The sequence below is a fragment of the Marmota monax genome, unplaced genomic scaffold (genome assembly GCF_021218885.2).
Source record: "Marmota monax isolate L192 unplaced genomic scaffold, Marmota_monax_Labrador192_F-V1.1 WCK01_AAM20220418_F8-fsc00126, whole genome shotgun sequence".
Classification (NCBI taxonomy): domain Eukaryota; kingdom Metazoa; phylum Chordata; class Mammalia; order Rodentia; family Sciuridae; genus Marmota; species Marmota monax.
The window spans coordinates 4508590-4531427 of record NW_026695245.1 but is presented as its reverse complement, the minus strand read 5'-3'; the positions used below and the strand labels follow the sequence as shown (position 1 = coordinate 4531427).

The 22838-nt window shown below is 34.7% G+C and overlaps 1 protein-coding gene across 5 annotated transcripts in view; it reads left to right on the top strand.

Moving 5' to 3' along the window:
• Nucleotides 1-22838, top strand: part of Rbbp8 (RB binding protein 8, endonuclease) — an 85536-nt gene that overhangs the window by 10213 nt on the left and 52485 nt on the right. Inside the window, exons 1-3 of one of the 5 annotated variants that reach the window (XM_046433788.2) lie at nucleotides 7273-7504; nucleotides 9758-9964; nucleotides 21685-21727. In XM_046433788.2, coding sequence (XP_046289744.1) covers nucleotides 9856-9964; nucleotides 21685-21727 — 152 coding nt within the window. In that variant the 5' untranslated portion in view covers nucleotides 7273-7504; nucleotides 9758-9855. Of the gene's footprint in view, nucleotides 1-7272; nucleotides 7505-7929; nucleotides 7949-9246; nucleotides 9342-9757; nucleotides 9965-21684; nucleotides 21728-22838 lie in introns of those variants that run through there. The other 4 variants (XM_046433820.2, XM_046433806.2, XM_046433814.2 and 1 more) reach the window with 4 other exon arrangements.

Sequence of the window (22838 nt, the reverse complement as noted above, 5' to 3'; positions counted from 1 at the left end):
ACATATGTACACAGGGCAGTGCAGTATAGTACATTTTTACTGTATAAAAAGGTTAAAATTCATAGTTTTCAAGATTCCCAAAATAAATGTTTCTACTATACAGTCTTAGTGATCTTTTTTTTTCTTCCTTCCTTTATTTCTTCCTTTCTAGTACTGGGATGAAATCCAGGGCTTTATGCATATTAGGAAGGCACTTCACCATGAAGCTATATCCATAGCATGTGATCATTCATAAGTTCTTTTCCTCTTTTCTTTCTTTCTTTTTCAGTGCTGGGTACAGAACCCAGGGCCCTGCACATGCTAGGCAAACATTCACTGGCTCATAAGTTTTTATCTCTTCAGCAGTTAAGTTCTTATAAGTACAAGTGTTAGAAGGTTTAAAGGCTAACTAATCAGTTTAAAAAGTCTCTGGGCTTCAAAAACCTATAGAGTATGCATAGATTTGAAATATTTGAAACATTCTCTGCATTATAAATAGATGACCTGAAAAAACTAGATGTCTCTGTCCATTAATGATAAATTATTCTTCAAATAATATATTAATAACATTATTAATCAGTCCATTATCACTTAAACCTAGGCAACCAATATAGGGACCTTCATCAAGCACAGTGAAATATGCTAAATTGAACAATTTATATATCCAGTGAAAGTTTGCCCATTACTAACGTGAAATGAAAGATGTTTAAAAACAAATGGAACTACTTTAATAGCCTATAGAGGGAAATGAAGAAGGAAATTCAGTCAAGTGTAGTTATACCTACATAGTTTATTAAATAAAGCTTCTTTATCTAATTTGGAAACTTACCAGACAGACATGAGACTATTCTTTTCAGTTGAAAAGTAATGTATAATCTTTAATGTCTATGATTAACAGACATTTAAATGAAAACCTAAGACAATGCCAAAATAAAAACTGATACTGACACCCTCTATGAATGTCAAATATATCTTTTAAAACAATTATAAAACTTGTTCAACCTAACTGGAATCTTGGTACTATTAAATCATAACTAAGCATTTTGACACTTGGAGCAAGATCCCTGATAGATGTATACTATCACCCACAAACACTACTTACTAATTCCTATAAACAATTTTTAAAAAATTAAATCAGGTGCTCTTTTAAGTTGACATAAATATTGACAGTTAACAGAATTTTCTTTTGTCTCTCAAACTAACCTTTTGACCTATACTTAAAATAGTTCTGACTAAAGGTATAACAGCTCACCCCAATTTACCAATATTGTATGTTCATGTTAGATGTGCTGGAAAGTATTATGTAAATAATCATTATGGGTTTAATCACTTAAGTTTTGAGCAATAAGATATAAGCACTCAATGCTAGGGAAAGGAAGGAGGCAACGATAAGGGAAGTGAAGAGAGATGGGAAATGCCCAACACAAGTGGGCATCTAATAGCATTAGACTGAGAATACGATACCATGTCCTATTCCCAGCTCCATCTTGGTTCTTTAGATATTTCACATAACCTCATTTTTTTTCACTCAATATTCAGCATAGGCCAGTGCTGTCCAATACAGTATCTACTAGCCACATGTGTCTTTGAGCACTGAATTATAGCTAATCCAAATTGAGATGTGCCATAAAGGCAAAATATACATTGAACTTCAAAGACTTTCGTAAGTCAAAAATGAATGAAAAAATGTCTTATTAATTTTTAATAAAAATAATATTTTAGATAAATTGAGTAAAATAAATATATTGCTAATTTCACCTGTTTTGTTCCTCATTTTAAAATGTGCTCACTAGAAAACAAAATTATATCTGTGGCTATATGGGATGCTTAAGAACTGAAAAAACTGAGAAGAAAAAAAAAGTACAGTCTCTGGCATCAAGGAGCCCATAGTCTGCTTGGAGAAGATAAAAGTCTTATGAAAATAATGACAACATAATGGCATTAAGTGCACTGATAGAATACATGTATTGAGGGATATAGGTGAATGAGGAGGGCCATTTGTGGGAGTGGATAGGAAGGAGGGGTAGAGATATTAGGTTACTCTACTGGAAGTGGTACAACTTGAGCTGTCTTAAAGAATAAGTTAAAATGTGAAAGAAAAAAAAAGGATTGGATGAACCAACACAAAGAAATAGAAATGAGGAGGAGAGAATAAAGGGGCTTTTCTGTTGATAAAGGGAAAGAGCAAGTTATACATAGAGAGTATGCAGAACTAAGAAAGGCTTCTGTGATACTTTAAAGGGATTGAATTTTAACTTTTAGGCAATAGAGAGTCACTGAAGGGTTTTAAGCAGAGTGATAAGATCAGAAATAATGGTTTAGATCTCAGCTATGTGGAGACTCAATTAATGCGAACAAGATTGGAAGCAGAAAGGCTGTCTTCTAGGCAAACAATAGGACCTAAAGTAGGGCAATAAGAATGGGGATGAAAAGGAAAGAACTTAACTCAAAATATATTTAGGAAGTAACATCAGTAGACTATAGTGAATGACTTGTCCTGACTTCTTGGAAAGGGCTTTAGATCTTACTGTAATGTTATGGGAAGACCCTGGAATGTTTTGAGCAGGGGAATGTGATGTTCTGGCACATTTTAAAGAACCACTCTGACCACCATAGGATAATATTCTGAAAGGGAAAAGAGTGAAAAAAGAAAGATAATTGTTTAACTTTTTTAAAATGGAGACTATTGATTTATAAAAGTTTTCTGGTGGATTAGACCAAGGTGGATGCAAAGGAGGTGATGAGAAGCAATTCGATGTGGGTTTTATTTTTATCTGCAATGTGGTCCTGCCTAATTCACAGGGTTGAGAAAGGGAAAACAAAGTTTAGGAAGATCTCACTGCTTGAGTTCAATTGTCTGGTTTAATCTGGACTAGGTTTTAGTTAGAAGTGAAAATACCACATAGAAAGACTTGAAGAAAATAGTGAAAGATGGAAGACAGCAAAGGAAATAGAAGGAGCTCAACAAAGGCTATTTTAGGGATTAACTAACGTCCTGAATGAGGTTTGAAAACATGTAATTTTAGTGTTATCTAAAAGTCTAACCTGGTGATTTCCCCTTCATCATACTTGGCTACCCAGCTGTAGGAGTTAAACATAGACTGTAGAATCAACAATTTCATTTTTGAAATGGCTAAAGCTAGATGATTTTAAAATCTACATAAATTCCAGATTTCTAATTTTAAGAATCTTAGCATTTTATTACTACCACACAATTTTCTCTGAAAAAAATATATAAATATAAAGTAGTTCACCATTTTAACACTTCACCACATAACTTTTAAACTGAGCATCCTAACAACTGTCCTCTAATGAATCACAGGTGTGCTGAGAATAAATTTGCAATCCTGGAGGTGGCAGTATTGGGCCTGAGGTGGTTGGAGTGCCAACTTTGTTGCCTCTAGATGCAAACAACCTTATTCTGTTATCATAACATGTAGTACAAGCATAAGTGCTCCTTGCACTTACAATAAGCCCATCATGAATTAAAAATATCATAAGTCAAAAGTGCATTTAACACACATAATTTACTGAACATCCTTAGCCACACAGCATCCTACAGAGTGCTGGTTTCGTCCCCTTGTGACTGCATGTCTCATGGGTAGCTATGGTTTGCTGCCACTGCCCTGTTTCATAAGAGAGGATCATATTGCATATCACTAGCTTAGGAAAAGATCAAAATTCAATTTTGGAAGTACAGTTTCCACTGAATACTTATCAATTTCATACCATTGTAAAAACAAAAAATCACAGACTGAACATTGCAAATTGGGGATTGACTGTATTAATTATACCAAAATTAAATAGGTTGGCAAGTACTGTTTTAAGCCATAAAATATGAAAACCAAATCTAATGAAGAGTTCAAAGTAACTGCTTCTCTGATAAAGATGTGTTCTCTGCATATAACTTTGGGACTTCAAATTTATTCTATCATGATAAGTCTGAAATCTGCTTATCTCCTACTTAGAACTATGAGTATGCCCACCCTTTCCATGGTTAAAGTGACCATTATAAAATCTCATAAAGAAAAATCTAAGATTTATTAATATATCCAAAGGTTTCCACTTACATAAAAAATAATAAATCATGAAGAGATGCCCTAGTTATTTATTTATCTAGAGTACTGTTTCTGTGGCAGTCACTGGGTTCTTTTTCTGGAGATAAAAAGATGAACAAACATGGTTATTGCTGGGCATGGTGACACACACCTGTAATCCCAGTAACTCCAGAGCCTGAGTCAGAAAGATCACAAGTAAGAGGCCAGCCTCAACAACTTAGCAAAATCCTAAGCAACTTGGTGAGACTCTGTCTCAAAAAAAAAAGTGGGGGGCGGGGGGAGATAGAGGATGTACCTCAGTGGTAAAATGCCCCTGGGTTAAATACCCTACCCATGGCCAAAAAAGACATGGTTGTTACTTAAATGTCTAGTGGAGAGACAAAATTAAATAACTAAAATTTTTTAAGAAGTGTAAGATATGGAAGTACATGTTGTTATAAGAGAAACTAACAGAAGAAACTATTAAAACAAAATAAAAGATTATTAAATTCATAGCTAGGCAAAGGGGAGGAGTAGGTTTGTTGAACTCCAGGCAGAGACTACAGTATGTGAAGACCTGTGAGGCACAAGAACAGAATATGGAAATGAAGCTGCTTTTACTACCAGTTCAAAAGGGGTTTTCTTCAAAAAGTAACAGGAAGCCACTGAAAGTGTTTAAGCAGCATAGTGACATTATTAGATTTACTTTTCAAGAACAGCACAGTAGCTAAAGTATAGAAAAATGCCCTCAAAATAGGCACACTTTAAGGTGGCAGGAGAAGGTATAAAGTTTGAAATTCTTTTTTTCCTCATCCTTTAAACTATGTCTTTAGAAAGGGGTTATACTTAGTCTATTAGCTGAGAAATACTAGTAAAAATTAGTTTTTAATTTTTTTTGTAGTTGTAGATTGACATCATGCCTTTTTTTATTTTTTTATGTGGTGCCTCCACACATGCTAGGCAACACTCTGCCATTGAGCCACAGTCCCAGCCCCTACTAATGGCTAGTTTTTATTGAACATATACTAATTATATATCTGAACAGTGCACTAAGCACTTTACATGTTATATCACTTAATCTTCATTCCCTATGAGATTGGTACTATTATTATTTTCATTTTAAAGACAGGAAAAATGAGAGAGGTTAAGCAAACTGTCCAGTGACACTGAGGATATTAGCAGGATTCAAACCCAAGCAGTCTGGCTTCAGAGCCTGTACTCTCCTCATTAGACTATATATGATTTTTTCAGCAATACATGTATACAATAAAAATTAAATATATACATGAATAGAGAATTGATACTCAACAATTTTCCAGAGAAGAGACTGGTTTAGGTTGGTTAGTAGATTGGGTAGATATGGAAAGTAGAATAGTAGTAGATCAGGTAAAAGTTAATAGAAGCTAGGATTATGGAGGTAGTGATAAAAGGGATGGATTTAAATGTCTGAAAGGATTTGGTAAAAGATTGGGTACAAGGGTTAAGGGAGAATAGTGTCAAGGATGAAATCTTTGGATTCTATTTGCATAAATGAATTAATGAGTCATAGGCAAAGGTCTTAAGAACAGGTTAGGTCATTCTGTTCAGATAATTTTTCTTTGGACCACAAATACTATTTTTGTTTTGTTTTTGATAGTAAGGATTGAACCCAGAGGCCCATTACAACTGAGCCACATCCCCGGCCCTATTATTTTGAAAAGGGTCTAAGTTGCTTAGGGCCTAAGTTGCTAAGGCTGGCTTGGAACTTTCCATTCCCTTGCCTCAGCCTCCAGATTCATTGGGATTATAGACATCCACCGTCTGTGCTGACAAATACTATGTCCTTTAGATATGCTGTTTTGATATGACAATCTGATTACAGGTTTTTTCCACATATTAAAACTCCAATTTCTATTATAAACATTTATACAAGTTTTAACTCTGCCAATTATGTTGTACTAAAAATGGCATAGTCAATTTTTCAATCTTTTTGGGGGGAGGTGGTACTGGGGATTGAACCCAAGAACACTTAACCACTGAGCCACATCCCCAGTCCTTTTTAATATTTTATTTAGAGACAGGGTCTCGCTGAGTTGCTTAGGGTCTAAGTTGCTGAAGCTGGCTTTGAACTTGCAGTCTTCCTGCCTAAGCCTCCTGAGCTGCTGGGATTAAAGCCACTATAGCTGACTCATTTTTTAAAAACATTATGAATTAAGTCTTATAAAGGTGGAAAATAAAAAAGTTTTTACAATAGGGCAAGGACGGTTCAGCGTCTTCTTTAAAGACACCAGCTTTTATATGTCCAATATCAAAGAGTAAATTATGATATTCATTCTTCAAATGTCAGATGAATGGGAAAATTGCCTTTATGCTTTGTATTTATAATTTTCGAAGAATTACACCTTAAAAGTTATTGTCCCTGTCTTCTTCCCAGGTCTTGAAAATATAACACAAAAGTATTCCAAAGATAAAGTGATTTATAGTTTATATTCAACTTGATTTGTAGAACTAAATGGTCAAAAAATGCTACATTCAGAAATTAAGATAGCTGAGTGTCGTACTGCATGCCTATAATGCCAGCGACCAGGGAGTCTGAAGCAGGAAGATAGCAAGTTCAAGGTCAGCCTCAGCAAATCACTGAGACCCTGTCTCAAAAGGGGTGGGGGGCTGGGGATGTAGCCCAGTAGTAAGGAGACCCTGGGTTCAACTTCCAGTACTCCAAAATAAAAAATAAAGATAAATAGAAAAATATACTATCCGTTTGAATATCAGACAACAGCGACAGGAAATTTTGATTTTTAAAAAAATTACCTAGCAACGTGTTGCCCCAACGAATAAAGAATGCGGTCGCTTCTGATTCCCTCTCATTTCAGGTTTGCCAGAAACTTCCCATTTAACTTCAGCAAAATAAAAAGCATTTTGAAATAGGGCGTTATTAACCAGTCCCGTAGGTAATGACTATCAGGCTGACTCCCACACCAGCTGATTCTGAACTCTGGGTTTGGTACCCTCCTCCTACACGCTTTCCTTGAAATATGCTTTTGTCACATGCACAGAGAAGACAGCGTTCACAGACACCAACGGCTGGGGCTCCCCAGATAGAACAGTTTGTTTTCCTCAGGGCACCTTCAAAACGCTGTCGCGGACGCCAAGCTCTCTGGGCCGCTCCCTTCTGCTCACAGGCCACCCTCTCAACCCCTCCAGCTAAATCCCTCTTTCAGACTCCGCGACAGAGCCAGCGAGGAGGAAAGGGCGTGCCGCCGCGGGAACTTCCGCGTGACGTCACATGACGTTGCGTGACGTCGTAGGGCTCCCGGGCTGGGCGGGGCCGGCCGCTTCCAAGCCGGGCCGGCCGCCCTCCGGCCTTCCCCCAGCCCTGGACTAGGGTCTGCAAGTCTGGTGAAAGAAGGCGGCGACGGGGAACAGGGAGCTGCTGTCCCTTTACAACCCCAGAGGGCATCTGCTCCTGTCCTGGGGCTCTCGAGGATGTCGAAGCTGTCCTGGAAGCTGTGAGTACGAGGAATCTTCTTTCCCCCACCCTGAGTGCCCAGTCCTAGGGACTATTTCCGGTCTGGAGTTGCGCGCTCGTCGTAGGGGTTTGGCTCTCGGGGTTTGGAGAGTACAACAGGCACTCGGGTTGTGAGGACGTAGGCTGGGCTGAGTCTGAACTCTGGAAATGCCCCCAGCTAGCATTCTGTGTGGTTCTATTTCCCTCGCGCGGGCTGAGGACGCGCCTCCCAGCGCCCGGCACCCCCGCGCGCATGCGCCGACCGCGCCGTGCGCGATTCCCGCGCCGGCCTTGGGCGCATTTTCATCAGAAGCGCGGGCGGATTGTGCGGGGTGCTGAGGAGAGGCTGGTGGAGACCGGGAGGGGAGTGAGAACCGCTGCACACCTGCAAGTGCCTTGGGCAGTTCCTCTTGCCTCACCTGTGTGAAAGGACTGTGTTGCGACAGTAAATATCTTATTGGATGCCTTCAGTGTGCTGGCTTACAGTGCTAGGGAATACACAGGAATGAATTATCACTAGTCTTGGAGCCCCTGGTGCAATTCGGGTGGCAAGATGTGCGTTCTGAGAGATCAAGGCTCACTGTGCAGCGGTGATGGTTCAGTGCCACAAGAGAGATGTCAGCCAGAAGCGCTAAGTGGGCAGGGAGGAGGAAAGGGTTTCCTGAGCCACAGCCATTTGCAAGTTTGCTTTTGATAAAGAGAGAGTGTGTGTGTGTTTAAAGCATTTGATTGTTTTAGTTTGTTTCTTAAGGACGCTTAAATTCATTGGTTTTAAACTAATACTGTGCAATTTAAAAGTTTCAATTAAGCCTTTAAACTGTTCACTTAATTGGAACAGTTAGCTTATTTTTACTTTTTTGTTGTTGCTTTTCCTGCTACCTAGGTATTTTTTGGGCTCTCAACTTGACTGTTACACCTGTTTCCTCAACTCTAAAATGAAATTTATAATTGTGGCTGTTTTATAGAGTTGTTCTGAAGATTAAGTATAATAAATGTAAACTAACATAGCCTTTTGCTTTTATACACATAATACTTGGTGGGTTTTATTGGCAATAATGTAAGCCTTGTAATTTATCTTTTTTGGTTAAAAGATAGTAGAATACCAGCTTCTTTGGAAATAGCTGTATTAATGTAGTTCACCTAATCCCATTTTTTAAAACTTTAACATGGAAATGAGTATACACGAGAGACAGTACAATTATGAACCCTCTCATATACATACCCCTCGTTCAGCATCAATAATTGTGAAAGTTTAGCATTTTTTATTTCATCTTTCCACCCAGCACCTATTATTTGTATTAGTAGGAATATTTTCATGCCAATCGCAAAGAATATATTGCTTAATCTATACACACTTCAGTATATATTTCTTTGGCAGATAAGGTGTTTTTAGTGACTATATCATTATCAAACCCAAGAAAATTTATAACTCCCTAATATCTGAAATACAGTATATGTTCAGTTTTTGCTAACTTTTTAATTGAATTTTGGGCACTGGGCCATATCCCCAGCCCTATTTTATGTTTTATTTAGAGACAGGGTCTTACTGAGTTACTTAGTGCCTCACTTTTGCTGAGGCTGGCTTTGAACTCTCGATCCTCCTGTCTCAGCCTCTCAGGCTACTGGGATTATACATGTGCGCCACTGGGGTCTGGCTAGTTTTTGCTAATTGTTTTTTAAAAGTCCAATATCAGTTTTTAAAAGCTTGATAAAACTATATATTTATTTCTGTAGTATTTATAGGTTACCAAGTAGTAACAGTGTCTTCCCTCTTTGCTGAGTTGGGCCTTGAACTTGAGATCTTCCTGCCTCAGTCTCCAGAGTTGATTGGATTGAAGGTGTGCACCAAAGTTCCTGGCATCATTTTACTTTTTTAATGGTTTCTTGGTATAGTTTTGTACTCCACATCAATTCAAAAGTTAAGAAAGCAATAAATTCTTTTATAATGGTAAATCAATACTGACTGAATGAGTACAGACCTGTCAGTATCAGTCCTTTTAGTTTAACAGAACATAAGTAATTACTTCTCTGTAGGTGCAATAAGATATTTCCCCTATGTAAAGGCCAAATAACTAAAATCAAGAGGTTTATCTTATTTCCTCACACCCCAACAACCCTTCCCAAATTCTCAAAATGATTGATTGTGGGTAAATAAGGAAAACTTTTAAAACAACTGGGCTTGTGTTTCATCCTGACTTCAAATTACATAAAGGTGAACAACAAAGTTTATTTATGTTGCAATCTGTCGTTTCAGGTATTTCAGCTGCCTAAAGACAACTTCACACCTATATAATGTAACAAAAAAGGTCAGAAAACATTAAGCAAATAGAAGTGTGGAACCTGTTAAGCAAGATGAACATCTCTGGAAGCAGTTGTGGAAGCCCAAATTCTGCAGATATATCTAATGACTTTAAGGAACTTTGGACAAAACTAAAAGAATATCATGATAAAGAAGTACAAGGTGACATCTTAAATACTTACAGCAACATTTTATTGAGACTATAATAGTAACTTTGTATGATAGTTTTATGTATTTATAGAGAGAAGAAATTACCTTTTTTTAGTTGTTGATGAACCTTTATTTTATTTATTTATTTATTTATATGGAGTGCTGAGAATCAAACCCAGTGCCTCACACAGTGAGGCAAGCACTCTACTACTGAGCCACAACCCCACCTCTGAGAAATGATCTTCTTTAAGTTCAAATATTCCATCTTTCAGCAACATTTACTGTTTTAATTTTTTTGAGATTCATTTTTATGGGTGAATTGTTAAAATTCTACAGCTGCTACTATAGGACATAGTTCTTAAAACAGCTTGTAGTTGTTTATGGTAACATGAAATGGGTGGTGAAAAAGAATTAGAATTTATTTACTGAAGACCTGGATTTGAATTTGAATTTCATTTGCCTACTTGCTGTGGGATCTCAGCCAAGTTATGTAACCTCTGAACTTAATTCTCTACTGTAAAATTATTTGCAGGATTATTTACAGATACAAAAAGTATTATTGGGCTTAAGTCTTTTAACAACCTTTGGAAATTTTTTTTTTTTTTGCTGCTAAGCACTGAGATAGTGGTAGTTTACTTTCAAAGATCCTGCAGTCCAGTAGAGGTAGTCATTTAAACAAATAATTACAGGGGGGCGCTGCGGTGGTAGCTCAGTGATAGCACATGCCTAGCATGTGTGAGGCACTGGGTTCAATACTCAGCAACACATAAAAATAAATAAATAAAATAAAAACATTGTGTCCATCTACAACTAGAAAATTTTTTTTAAATAATAAATTTTAAAAAACCAATTACCGTACAATGAAATAAGAACTAAAAAAAAAAGGCTTATATATGAAATACAGTGACTATATAGGATTGAGCAATTGTAGCTAGGATGATTATATAAAAGGAAACTTCTATTAATGCTAAGCTCAAGATTTGATATCAAACTTTGATATACTTTAATTCTGGAATATTTATGTTTAGTACACTGATCTTGTGTATGAGAAATGCTTCGTAGTATTGCAGTTATTTCCTTTTTTTTTTTAGTACTGGGGAATTGAACCCAGGGGCACTTTACCATTAAGCTTTATCCCCAGACCTTTTATTTTTCTTTCTTTCTCTCTCTTATTATTTATTTATTTTACGGCATGGTCTCACTAAGTTGTCCAGTCTGGCCTCAAACTTGTAATCCTCCTGCCTCAGCCTCTCCAGTAGCTGGATTTACAGGTGTATACCACTGTGCCCACCTAAAATTGTTTCTTGGTTACATATTGCAACCGTGGGTTTAGTACTGCAGTACTTAATGTAAACCTAAATCTGAATTACAGTCTGTGGGTCTATGTTTGAACTTTCACATGGCAAATTTAGCTTCTGATAGAATTGCATGATGATAGCCTCATTATTAATTAATGGATTCTGAAATGTAAGTCCTTAAAACAACTTTGGAAGCCCCAATATACCTGGAGACACTTAATCTAGAAGGGCATATTGGGTGTTTACTGTTTTTTTAAATCATTTGGTGGGGGGTTGTCATAGGGATTGAACCCAGGAATACTTTACCACTGAGCTACATTAGATCCCTAGTTATTTTAAATTTTTTAATTTTGAGATAAAGTCTCCCTAAATTACTAAGGCTGGCCTTGAACTTACTATATTCCTGTGTCCTCAGCCTCTTGAATTTCTGAGATTACAGGTACGCATCACTGTGCCCACCATATTGGATGCTTACTATATGCCAAACTTTATGAATAAGCATAAATCATAGATATTCCTATTTTAAGGAAATTTCTAATTTAGAATTTAATATAGAGTACCATGTCATCTGAGAACATAAAAAACCAGGAGTGTGTGCATGTGTGGTGGGGTTACTGTCAGACAGACTTCACAATTGGGTAAGTTTAACTAATGAGGCAATAAAGATGGTAGAGGAGAGGGAATTTTCTTAATACAGTGAATAGCATATGCAAAAGTTTGGAGATAAGAACTTGATATTAGTCAAGGAATAAAAGGTAGTTTGATACAGCTCAAAGAGGAAAGGGGTGGAAGTTTGGAGAAATGAATAGGATATGATACTTAGAAAGGTAGATTAGCTCTGTATGCTATGCTGTAGTGTTTGACATCGTGCCTTTAGGATTAACTCTAAAACTTCCATCTTGAGTGCCTACCTCTATTGATTGTGAGTGTATTTAATAGGTTAAGAAAGAGGCATGAGATATAGTGTCTTATTCCATGAATTCTGCATCTAGACTACTAGTGTTTAAAAGTCATTTCTGTCATCTAATTTGAATAGAGATAGTGACTTTGTTCAATTTATTTAACTTTATAATGCCTCATATTCCTCATGGATAAAATAAACATACCAATAATATAATCTTCATTATATTAAATAACTTAATAGATGTAGAGTATTTGGAGGAATGTCGCACATGGTAAACAATATATGTTAGTTGTTGCTGTCATTTGGAATCAGCATCCATAATGTGTTTTTCAGTGCCTGCTGTGTATTATCCTAGCTATGGTTGATGGGATGCTCCAAAAATCTTTTAACAGAACTTTCACATACTGATTACTTTTTTAAAAAAATATATTTATTAGTTGTTGATAGACCTTTATTTATATGTGGTACTGAGGATTGAACCCAATGCCTCACACATGCTAGGAAAGCACTGTACTACTGAGCCACAACCCCAGCCCCCGATTACTTTTTATTATTCCCTTTATGTTTGTTAAAAAAAAAAAAAGACTGTAGGATTTCTAGGAGAAAACATAAAATTCTTAGTTTCTATCTCTCCTTTGGTAGCAACAAGGAGGGTACTTACTTTTTTAAAATGTGGTAAAATTTAACATAACATCCTATTTGTCATTTAACCATTCTAAAGTGTACATCTCAGTAGCATCAAGTACATTCCTGTTTTTGTGACACCATCAGCACCAACTGTTGCCAGAACTCTTTCCATTTTGCAAAACTAACTGTTGCCATTAAGCAATAACTTCCCATTTTTCTCTTCCCCCAAGCCCCTGGCAACCAACATTCTATTGTATTATCTATGAATTTGATTACTCTAGATACCTTATATAAGTGGAACCATATAATCATTGTCCTTTCAATACTAGTTATTTCACATAACATAATGATTTGTAAGTTCATTCATGTTGAGTATGTGTTAGAATTTTCTTTTTAAGGCAAATATTATCCCATTATATGTATATACCTTTTGCTTATGTATTCATCTGGCAATAGCCATTTGAATTACTTCCATCTTTGAACTGTTGTGAATAATATAAACAAGTATCTCTTTGAGACCATGCTCTCAGTTCTTTTAGGTGGCCACCCTAATGGGTGTGAAGTGGTATTTCATTGTGGTCCTTTCTGTTTTCTCTGTCATATCCAAGAAATAATTAACAAATCCATGTTATAAAGCTTTCAACTCATGTTTTCTTCACAGAGTTTTATAGTTTTAACTATTACATGTAAGCATTTGATCCATTTTAAGTTAAATTTTACATATGGTATAAATGCCCAGCTACAATCTTGCATGTGGATATTCAGTCTTCTTAACACTATTTGTTGAAAAGACAGTCGTTTTCTCTTTGAATGATCTTGCATCCTTGAAATCATTTGACCCTATACAGGATTTATTTCTGGCTTCTCCATTGTATTCTACTGGTCTTTCTTTATGGAAATACCACAGTGTTTTGATTATTGTAGCTTTGTAACAAGTTTTGAGATCAAGAAGTGTTAAGATCTTCAGTTTTGTTCTTTTTCAAAATTGTTGTGGCTATTCAGATCCCCTAAGATTACTTGTGAATTTTAGTACAGATTTTTCTTCTTCTACAAGAAACAACATTGGGATTTTGATAGGAATGACATTGAATCTGTAGATCACTTTGAAGAATGTTGGTGTCTTAATAGTATTCTTTTTCACTTCATGAACATAGGATGTCATTTCATTTATTAGTGTCTTCTATAATTTCTTTCAGCAAAATTTTGTAGTTTTCCATATACAAGTCCTTTGTCTCCTTGGTGAAGCTTACTGCTAAGTTATTCCTAAGTATTTTATTCTTTTTGATGCTATAATAAATAAAATTCTTTAATTTACTTTTCAGATTGTTCATTGTTAGTTAATAAGAAACATAATTGACTTTTTTGGGGTGTGGGGGAGGGCTAGTAAGTATTGAACCTAAGGACACTAACACTGAGCTACACCCCCAGCCTTTTTATTTTATTTTGAGGCAGGGCCTTGCAAAGTTCTCCAGGCTAGCTTCAGACTCAGGATCCTCCTGGCTCAACCTCCTGGGTTGCTGGATCATAGGAGTGTACCACCGTGTCCTGCATATAACTGATTTTTTCATGGTGATTTTGTATGCAACTTTACTAAAAGCCTTCATTTATATACGTTTTAATTTATGACGAGTTACAGTTTAGCTACCTCTAATTTATTTCATTTGCATATTTTAGTGCTCTTTTATGCTTTTTCATTGATTATGCTGATCCATGTTCCTGTGATAGCCCTCTTCTAGCATATAACATTGCTGATGCATTCAGGCTACAAAATTGTTCATTTAGGAAACTAGATATTGATGGAATGAAGTTATTATTGGTATTTTTCCATTAAATTTTTTGAAATTTTAGCTTTTTCTAAAAATGTCAAAACTGAAACACAAATAACCACTTCTTAGTTTCTGAGTGTTTTCTTCCAAAGTTTTCTGAAGTATATTCTTTTTTTTACAAAAGGTTTAAGATTATTTTTTATTTGAGGAAATTTTACATGTATACAAAAGTCAAGAAAACAATGTACTCATCACTCAACAACTATTATCAATACATGGCCATCAAAACAATTTGTCTTGTTTTACATGTATTCTACATCCTTCTCTATTCCTTTTCCACTCAATTATTTTGAAGTCTCTATCATAATTTCATCTATAAATACTTCAGTATGTATGTCTTGTAGACTCTTAAACACAAGATGCCATTATCACATTAAGAAAACAAGTTGGGTTTTTTGTTTTGTTTTTTGGTCATAGTGGGTGTTGGCTTTGCACTGTTAAGCACATGCTCTGCTAAGCACATGATCTCCCGCTGAGCTGCACTCCTGGCTCCCAAAACAAATTCTTTAGTATCATCTAACATAGATTAGATGATAGTGTTTGCATTTCCTCAGTTATCTCAGATGTCTATCTGTACTTATTTATAATATGTATCTAAATATTTTCACATTTATATTTGATTAATGTATCATTTTCTTCAGTGTAGTCTTAGTTTGTATTTCTCTTATGAGTGAAATTAAACATCTTAGTTTAAGGGTGACTTGTATTCATTTTTCTATGACATGTTTACATACTTTATTAATTATTTTTTTTGGTTTTACCCTTTTTTCCTATGAATCTCTAAGAGCTGTTTATGTGTAAGGCAGATTAGTTGACATTAATATTTAAAGGTTTAGAATCCCAGTTGGTTATTAGATCTAATTTTAAAATAAACTATGCTTATGGCATATGTCCAGGGAGAAATATGAATATTTAACATTAATGCCACCCTTCACTTGACTACATTATTCCCCCTCACCCCTCCTATACCCAGAAAGTCTAGTGTGAATCATTGAGGAAGGATTCTGAATTTTGTACTGTCTTGTTATTCATTTTTGTACTGTCTTGGATAATTACTGAATTATATATTGCTAGACTTGGTAGCAGTTACTGAAGATACAACAGTGAAGAAGACACAGGGGTTTGGGAGCAGTTGTATTCATTTTCTTTAGGAAAATATACAATATAAACATACAGTGAAATAGCAGAAATAAGGCATATCTTGATAACAGTGATGTAATAAACTGCATGTGTTACTTTTAGAACTAAGAAGAAATAAATTCTCCAACTTCTGTTGAATAGCAATATTGTTCTTTTGGTTTATAATACTATTATCACATCCGGGTGCATGGTGCATGCCAGAATCGCAGCAGCTCAGGAGGCTGAGGCAGGAGGATTGCAAGTTTGAGACTGGCCTCAGAACAGTAAGAACACAAGTCAAAATTTAAAAAACAAAAATGTAGATTTTCTCATAAGAACAGCTTCATGTTTAAACTTTTTAGTTTCTTCTACATATTATAAAATTTTTTTGTTTGTTGTGACCTGGAAATGGAGCAAATACAATTTAAATCGGAGCAGACGTACTTAAGTTTTTATTAAACATTTGATAGAGAGGAATTAACATTCTGCCATTATCAAACATAATGCTAAATTATTTATCCTTCATATAATTAATTTTTGAAGTTTTATAACTGGTATTAAGAAGATCATGAAATTTTTATTATGCAGAGTTCCTATCTTAGATTCTTTACATCCTTGTGTGTAAAGAGCTTTGGCACATAGTAAGAGTCAGGAAGTGGTATCTAAATGAATTGCATAGTCTGTAGCTGGATCAATGGAACATATTCTTGAACTTTAGTATTTAAAAACTCATGACAAGCAGGATATGGTGGCACATTGCCTGTAATCCCAGCAGCTCCGGAGGCTGAGGCAGGAGGATTGTAAAATTCAAAGCCCACCTCAGCGATTTAATGAGGCCCTAAGCAACTTATCAAAACCTTGTCTCCAAAAATAAAAAGGGCTGGGGATGTGGCTCAGTGCTTAAGTGCCCCTGGGTTCATTCCCCCTTACCAAAACAACGACAACAAAAAGACACAAAAATTATTAAACTTTGTGTCTAAACTTGGGAATATTTTACTACTCATTTACTTTAGTTTTTAAAAATTTTTAGGTACTATTCTACAGAGTTGGGAAAGGAAAAATGAATCACCACTCTACAAATATAACATTTGTACTTTTTGGTTTTTTCTTTCTTAGATTTTCTGTTCTTTTGCAGTGTTAGGATTAAACCCAGGTCCTTGCACATACCACCAACCTGTACCACTAACCCTCTCTTTTCCTAAAATGCAATAGATTTTTATATTGTTGAGGTCATTGTATATACCGTTTTGTATCTGGCTTATTTTTCATATGGTTTCATTATCTAAACTGTGCTTTTTTATATTAAACATAATTATCTCTTTTTTACACATATCCATTGCTGTAGTTTGGATATGTGTTACCCAAAGGTCCATGTGTTAAAGGTTCAGTCCCCAAGGCGATACTATTCTGAAGTGGTGGAACCTTTACGAGGTGGGTCTTACTATCCTTAGGCCATTGAGGACATTGTCTTGAAGGGGATTGTGGAACCCTGGCCCCTTCCTGCTTTACTTTTGCTCTGTGGCCATGCGCTCCCTGCCATTGATGGCATGCTCACCAGAGGTACAAAGCAATGAGTCCACTTGATCTTGGAATGGAACCTTCAAAACTGTGAGCCCGAATCAACCTTTTCTCTTTAAAAGTTGAGTATTTAAGGCATTTTGTTATAATAATGAAGAGCTGACTAACATTCCTGTTTAAAACTAAATCCATTTTATTTTTCAGCTTTAAATTTAATGGGAACAAAATATTTGTTGGATTTTTCCTCTTGTACTTTAGTGTTGTACAGTCTTTTAAGAGACTGCTATTTTATGATGAGGAAACATCAGGAATATAGAATATACTTTATAATAAGTGCATTAAGCCACAATCATCAAATTATAGAATCTGACAAATATTACGTAGTCTAACTCACAAATGTTAAATAATTTATGATTCTTTTAATTTGTATACTCCTTGTGGCTGTGCTCAACAGTCATCATATTTCCAGGAAAGTTAGTTTGTGTACTCTTAAAAACCATGAGAAGAATACAAGCAGTTGTTGGTGTTTAGGGTTAATATCCATGTTTTATGAATGGTAGTTATTGAATATATGTGAACGCATAAGAGAAGGTAATCTTTGGTATAATACATTGATAAGGCCACTTTCCCCAGTTTCAAATCACTTAGGGATTCTTGAAGGTATTAAATGAATAATTGCTATTTTTTAAAAAATGGTTATGTCATTTAAAACTGCTTTGGTTTGGACCACTGCAAATTTGCAATATGAAGGACTTTTTAAAAATTTTTTTTAGTACTAATCCATTGTCAATGTGTTCCACATAGTTTCATATAAATTAGATCCTCTGACTATGTGATAACATCAAAGACATGCCTGAAGGTACTTAGCTTTTTTTAAAGAAGGTGGGGGATCCACTTGGAAAAACCAGTATAAGAGGCTATTTGCAAGACATCAAACATAGACTTGTCTGGACATTGCAGGTTTTGAAGTATATATATATAGGGATCAAAATTCACTCATTACTTTTAAAGCTTCATGTCAGTAAAGACAAATGAGAAATGTTATGAATGGTAGTACCTGAGATACATAATTTTTATTTATATAGCCAAGGAAATCTACCTATAGGAACTTACATGCATCTGAATACCCTGCTACGTGTAGAGTTTGGGGGGTTGTTGGCCTTTGGGGTAGTGCCTCATTTATCCAAAACATAATAAATGGTAGCAAAAATATGCCATATACAAGACAGTATGTGTACTAATCATGTAAGCTACATGCATTTCTTTTAAAACCATGGGAAGAATATACAAAATCCCCCATATTCTGTGAACAGCATTATACAAACCAAATCATCTAGGGATAAAAATTCTGGAGACAGTTGTAACTAACTTTTTATGTCTTTTATCTTTAGGATAATGGTATCCTTTCATGATTGTTCATTCTAGTATCTTGTGTTCCTTTTATGACAAATGCTGTTAGCATACAGTCTTTTTATGCTTTGAATTCAGAATTAACATTTTTTAATAGGATTTATCTTTTTTTAATAGGATTTAATAGAAATTTCAGAATTCTTTAAAAGTCTCAGTTGTATTTTTGGGTATACATTTTTTTTCCCCTTTCAAGTTTCTTCGGTATCAGGTTTACTGTTAAAAGCACAAGCAATAAAACAGAATTTAGAGTATTTTTTAAAAACACCACTATTTTAATTAGCTGTCTCATCCACTCCTGGTTCTGCCATCAATATCTGGATAATGTATGGTAATCACTTTCACAGAAAATGAGGCAGGTTTTAGGGGGCAGAAATAGAACCCTTTGAAGAAATGGTATGGCAGTTGTAACAGGGTACATATTTTTTAGTTTATTTTTGGATTGCTTCATTTATTTCATGTTTCATCAGAATTCCAAAAGAAGATTACATAAATTAATAATGAAATGAATTATATGTAAGTTGGCTTTATATCATCAGTGTGTCCTATTTGTTAAGAATACTCTGTTACTCTCACATCTCTTATTTTTTAATTTGCATTCACATCTGTAAATTCAGTGAAACCCACAAATATTATTTTACCCACTTTTTGATAATTAAATATTAAGCAATATTAGCACACCTTAAATATGGCAGATTTCATAAAGATAAGGAGATTCCATTTTGGAATTGAAATAATTAGACAATTATAAAAATGTTAGTAATAGTATTTTTGGTAGAAGTTAAATTATTTGATCTATATATAAAACTACTATTTGTACAGAAAGGTGATAATAGTTTTATCATTTATAATTCAAAACCAAAAGAAACTCAAAGTGAAAGTGCATGAACCATATATGGTTTGTTCTGGGTAGAGAACTAAAACAATATAACAGTGATTTTTGTTTGTGTGTAGCAAATTGAGCTCTTGTCTCATTTCTTAAACTTGTTTGCTGATAACTACATGTACATGACCTTAATTATTTCATTTCCTCCAAAATTCATGTAAGAATAGGTGTAGAGTTAATTGTAGTGTGGTGCTTGGTCTTTTGAGCAGTTTCCTCAATAGGTGTCTCAGGTTGCCAGTGTTACAGTCCCAAATACTTCGTTGAACAGACTACCTGTTCATACAGGAGCCGTATTGTTGTATAGCCTCATTCCTTCCGATGGGTGTGGAGCAGGATTAAAGCACACTTTATAGGGGTTCTAATTGTAGATGCCTAATTGACTTGACGAATAGCAAATGCTAAAATTTAAACACACACACTGGCACACACATAAACCTGTTTCAGGACTGATCTGCGTGACAGAACAAATGCTTCACAGGTGTTGAATGCTTACAAGATAAAAGAGTAGTCTTTCCATATTTCCCAAGAATTTTCTTTTGAAGTTTATATGGATTTTCTATCTCATTGTTTCTTTTCTTAAGATGGTCATGGCAAGAATCCATTTCATCTTTGGCTACACATTTCACTTCTAAAAGCAGACCTGAGTTTTAAAAGTCAGCCTGAATTTAAAACTAGAAAATCTGTGAATAAGTGAATTTTCCCATATTTGGGAAGGGAGTAAGAGAAGAAAAACTGCTGATGCACAAGTTCTTAATTCTGCAAGGACGATTTGATGTTTTACTGAGTACTTTTCAGGTCTCATAAGTTTGTCATCATTACCTAAGAAAAAGAAGCTTTTTTAGGATAGGAATTTGACAGATGGAAAGGATTTATTTAAAAGAACCAAAAGATCACATCAGTTTTTTTCTCTAAACCTTTTTTTTTTTAAAGATAAATTTTCCCTTTATTGTTATGGTTTGTATTTTAACTGTTTTCTATAAATCTAAGGCAAGTAATAGTTTTCCCTTTTTTAAAAAAAAAAATCAAGCCAATTAGAGATTTACCTGTAGATTTAAGAAATAGTACAAAGAAATCCATGTACCCTTTACTCATTTTTCCCCAGTGATAGCACCTTGTATTATTATAGTACATTTTCACAACCAAGAAATTAATATTGTTGCAGTCTACCAGCCTTACTCAGATTCAACCAATTTTACATGAATTCAGTAGTGTATGTGTGTGTATTTAGTTCTGTGCTATTCAGTAGCATGTAGATTCTCTTGTTACCACCAGGGATTCATAATGCTACTTTTTAAAACCCCCAGCCACCTTGCTCCAACCCCACCCCTCTGACTTTTGGCCATCCGTAATCTCTTCTTCATATCTATAATTTTGTCATTTCAAAAATGTTATGTAAGTGGAAACATAAAACATTACCTTTTGAAATTGGCTGGTTTAAATCAGCATAATTTTCTTGAGATCTGGCCAAATTTTTCCAAATGTCAGTAGTTCACTCCTTTTTATTGTTCACTGTAGTACGTGGATGCACTACAGTTTTTTTGTTGGTTTTCTTGACATTACTTATTGAAAGACATTATGTTTGGCTGTTACGAATAATACAGTGGTCTTCTCTTTCATGTCAGACTTAATTAAAACTAAAAATACAAATATCTCAAGATATTTGTTATACTCTGCCCTTTGTTAAGTATATTTCTATAAACAGTTTTGTTCCCCTTCTAGGACTTCCTGCTGCAATCTAGTTTAATCCCAAAAGACGAGCCTACATAAGCATTATTGCTGTTAGCAAATACATAGGCTATGTCAGAACATAGCCCTTCATTTATAGTGAACTTCTAATTATATGTTTGCCCCTGCTATTAGAAAGGAAGTAACTCACTTTAGGTGGGGAAAATTTCATACTACATGGCTGTCATATAATAGACTAAAAGCAGTAATGTTACAAATATACTTTTGTGACCCCAGGGCACAAGTAAAGTGAATGTACTCAATCTTTACAAACAAATGGGACCTGGTTCATTACTCAGAGGCCAGACTGAAGGGTCTTAATAGTGTAGCATTTGATTTATAAAGGAACTTTGATAATTGCCTTAAAAATAACAATATGTATAAATAAAATACTAAGGCTTTTTTTCTTTATTATTTTTCAGGTTTACAAGTAAAAGTAACTAAACTGAAAAAGGAACGAATTTTGTAAGTATCAGTATGTAATACTGATGTCTTATTTGTAAAGTATTTAATCCTGTTTAACCTCAATCTTATTTAAAAGATTTGCTTTACTTAGATCAACTGACAATGATTTCCCTTTTTAAGTTTTAAAATAAAGAGAATAACTGATTTTAGGTGTAGTTTTACTATGTATACATACGTTCTAATATTAAATTAGTTTTTTTATAAGAGTATTAGGATGAGAACTGATCTAATCTGTAAATTCATTTTAATCTGTCAACAATATTTTCCCAGCTGTGTTAACGCCTAGAATTCAAAATACTACAAGATGGGGAACGGATTAATTCTGTGATTTCTAAACTCAAAAAATGGGTATTGTGAGACCCCTTTTAAGTAGTTTGGAATTACCCTAGGATATTGTGAATTGTTCTGATATTAAGCTCTGAATCACATCTGATTTTCTGTGTTAGCAGATTTTTACTTGTGGTTTTTTTAGTGTTTTCACATTCAGGAAAGCAAAACAGATGGCATGGTACAATATCAGTAGTATAACAAACATCAATATTATTATGACATGATTTCACATCTTTCTTATAGTATATACCTGTGGGCTTCAGTTACTTCATGTTTCTAACACTTCCAAGGCTTTAACTGAAAACTAGAGTTACTAGTCACCGATCAGCATACATCCAATTGTTTTCTGTCCTGCATGAAAATTAGAAATTTTTTCTTCACACATAGAAAGTCTTTATACTTCTGAAACAGAAAATCATTAAATTTAAATGTTTTGTTTTAAAAGTAATAATTTTTTATTCTTAATTAGTGAAACTTTTAAATGTTTTGTACTGTTGAAAGTATACATATTTCTACTTAAAGATGTTGCTTTAAACCTTAACTGTAGGATAACCCATTTTTTCTGTGATGGTGCTGGGTTTAGTTCCCAAAATTGACATCTTTCTCTACTTACACAGAAAATTAATAAGTCTTTTTGGAGTAGTAATGTAGGATGTATATCTTATTAGATAAATAATTTTCTTCCTGCAAAAAACAAAACCAATCATAAGTGACATTTACAGGAAGGAAAATGTATTCTTTCACCTAGAAAGCCACTAAAAAAGGGCATTCTAGCATTGCT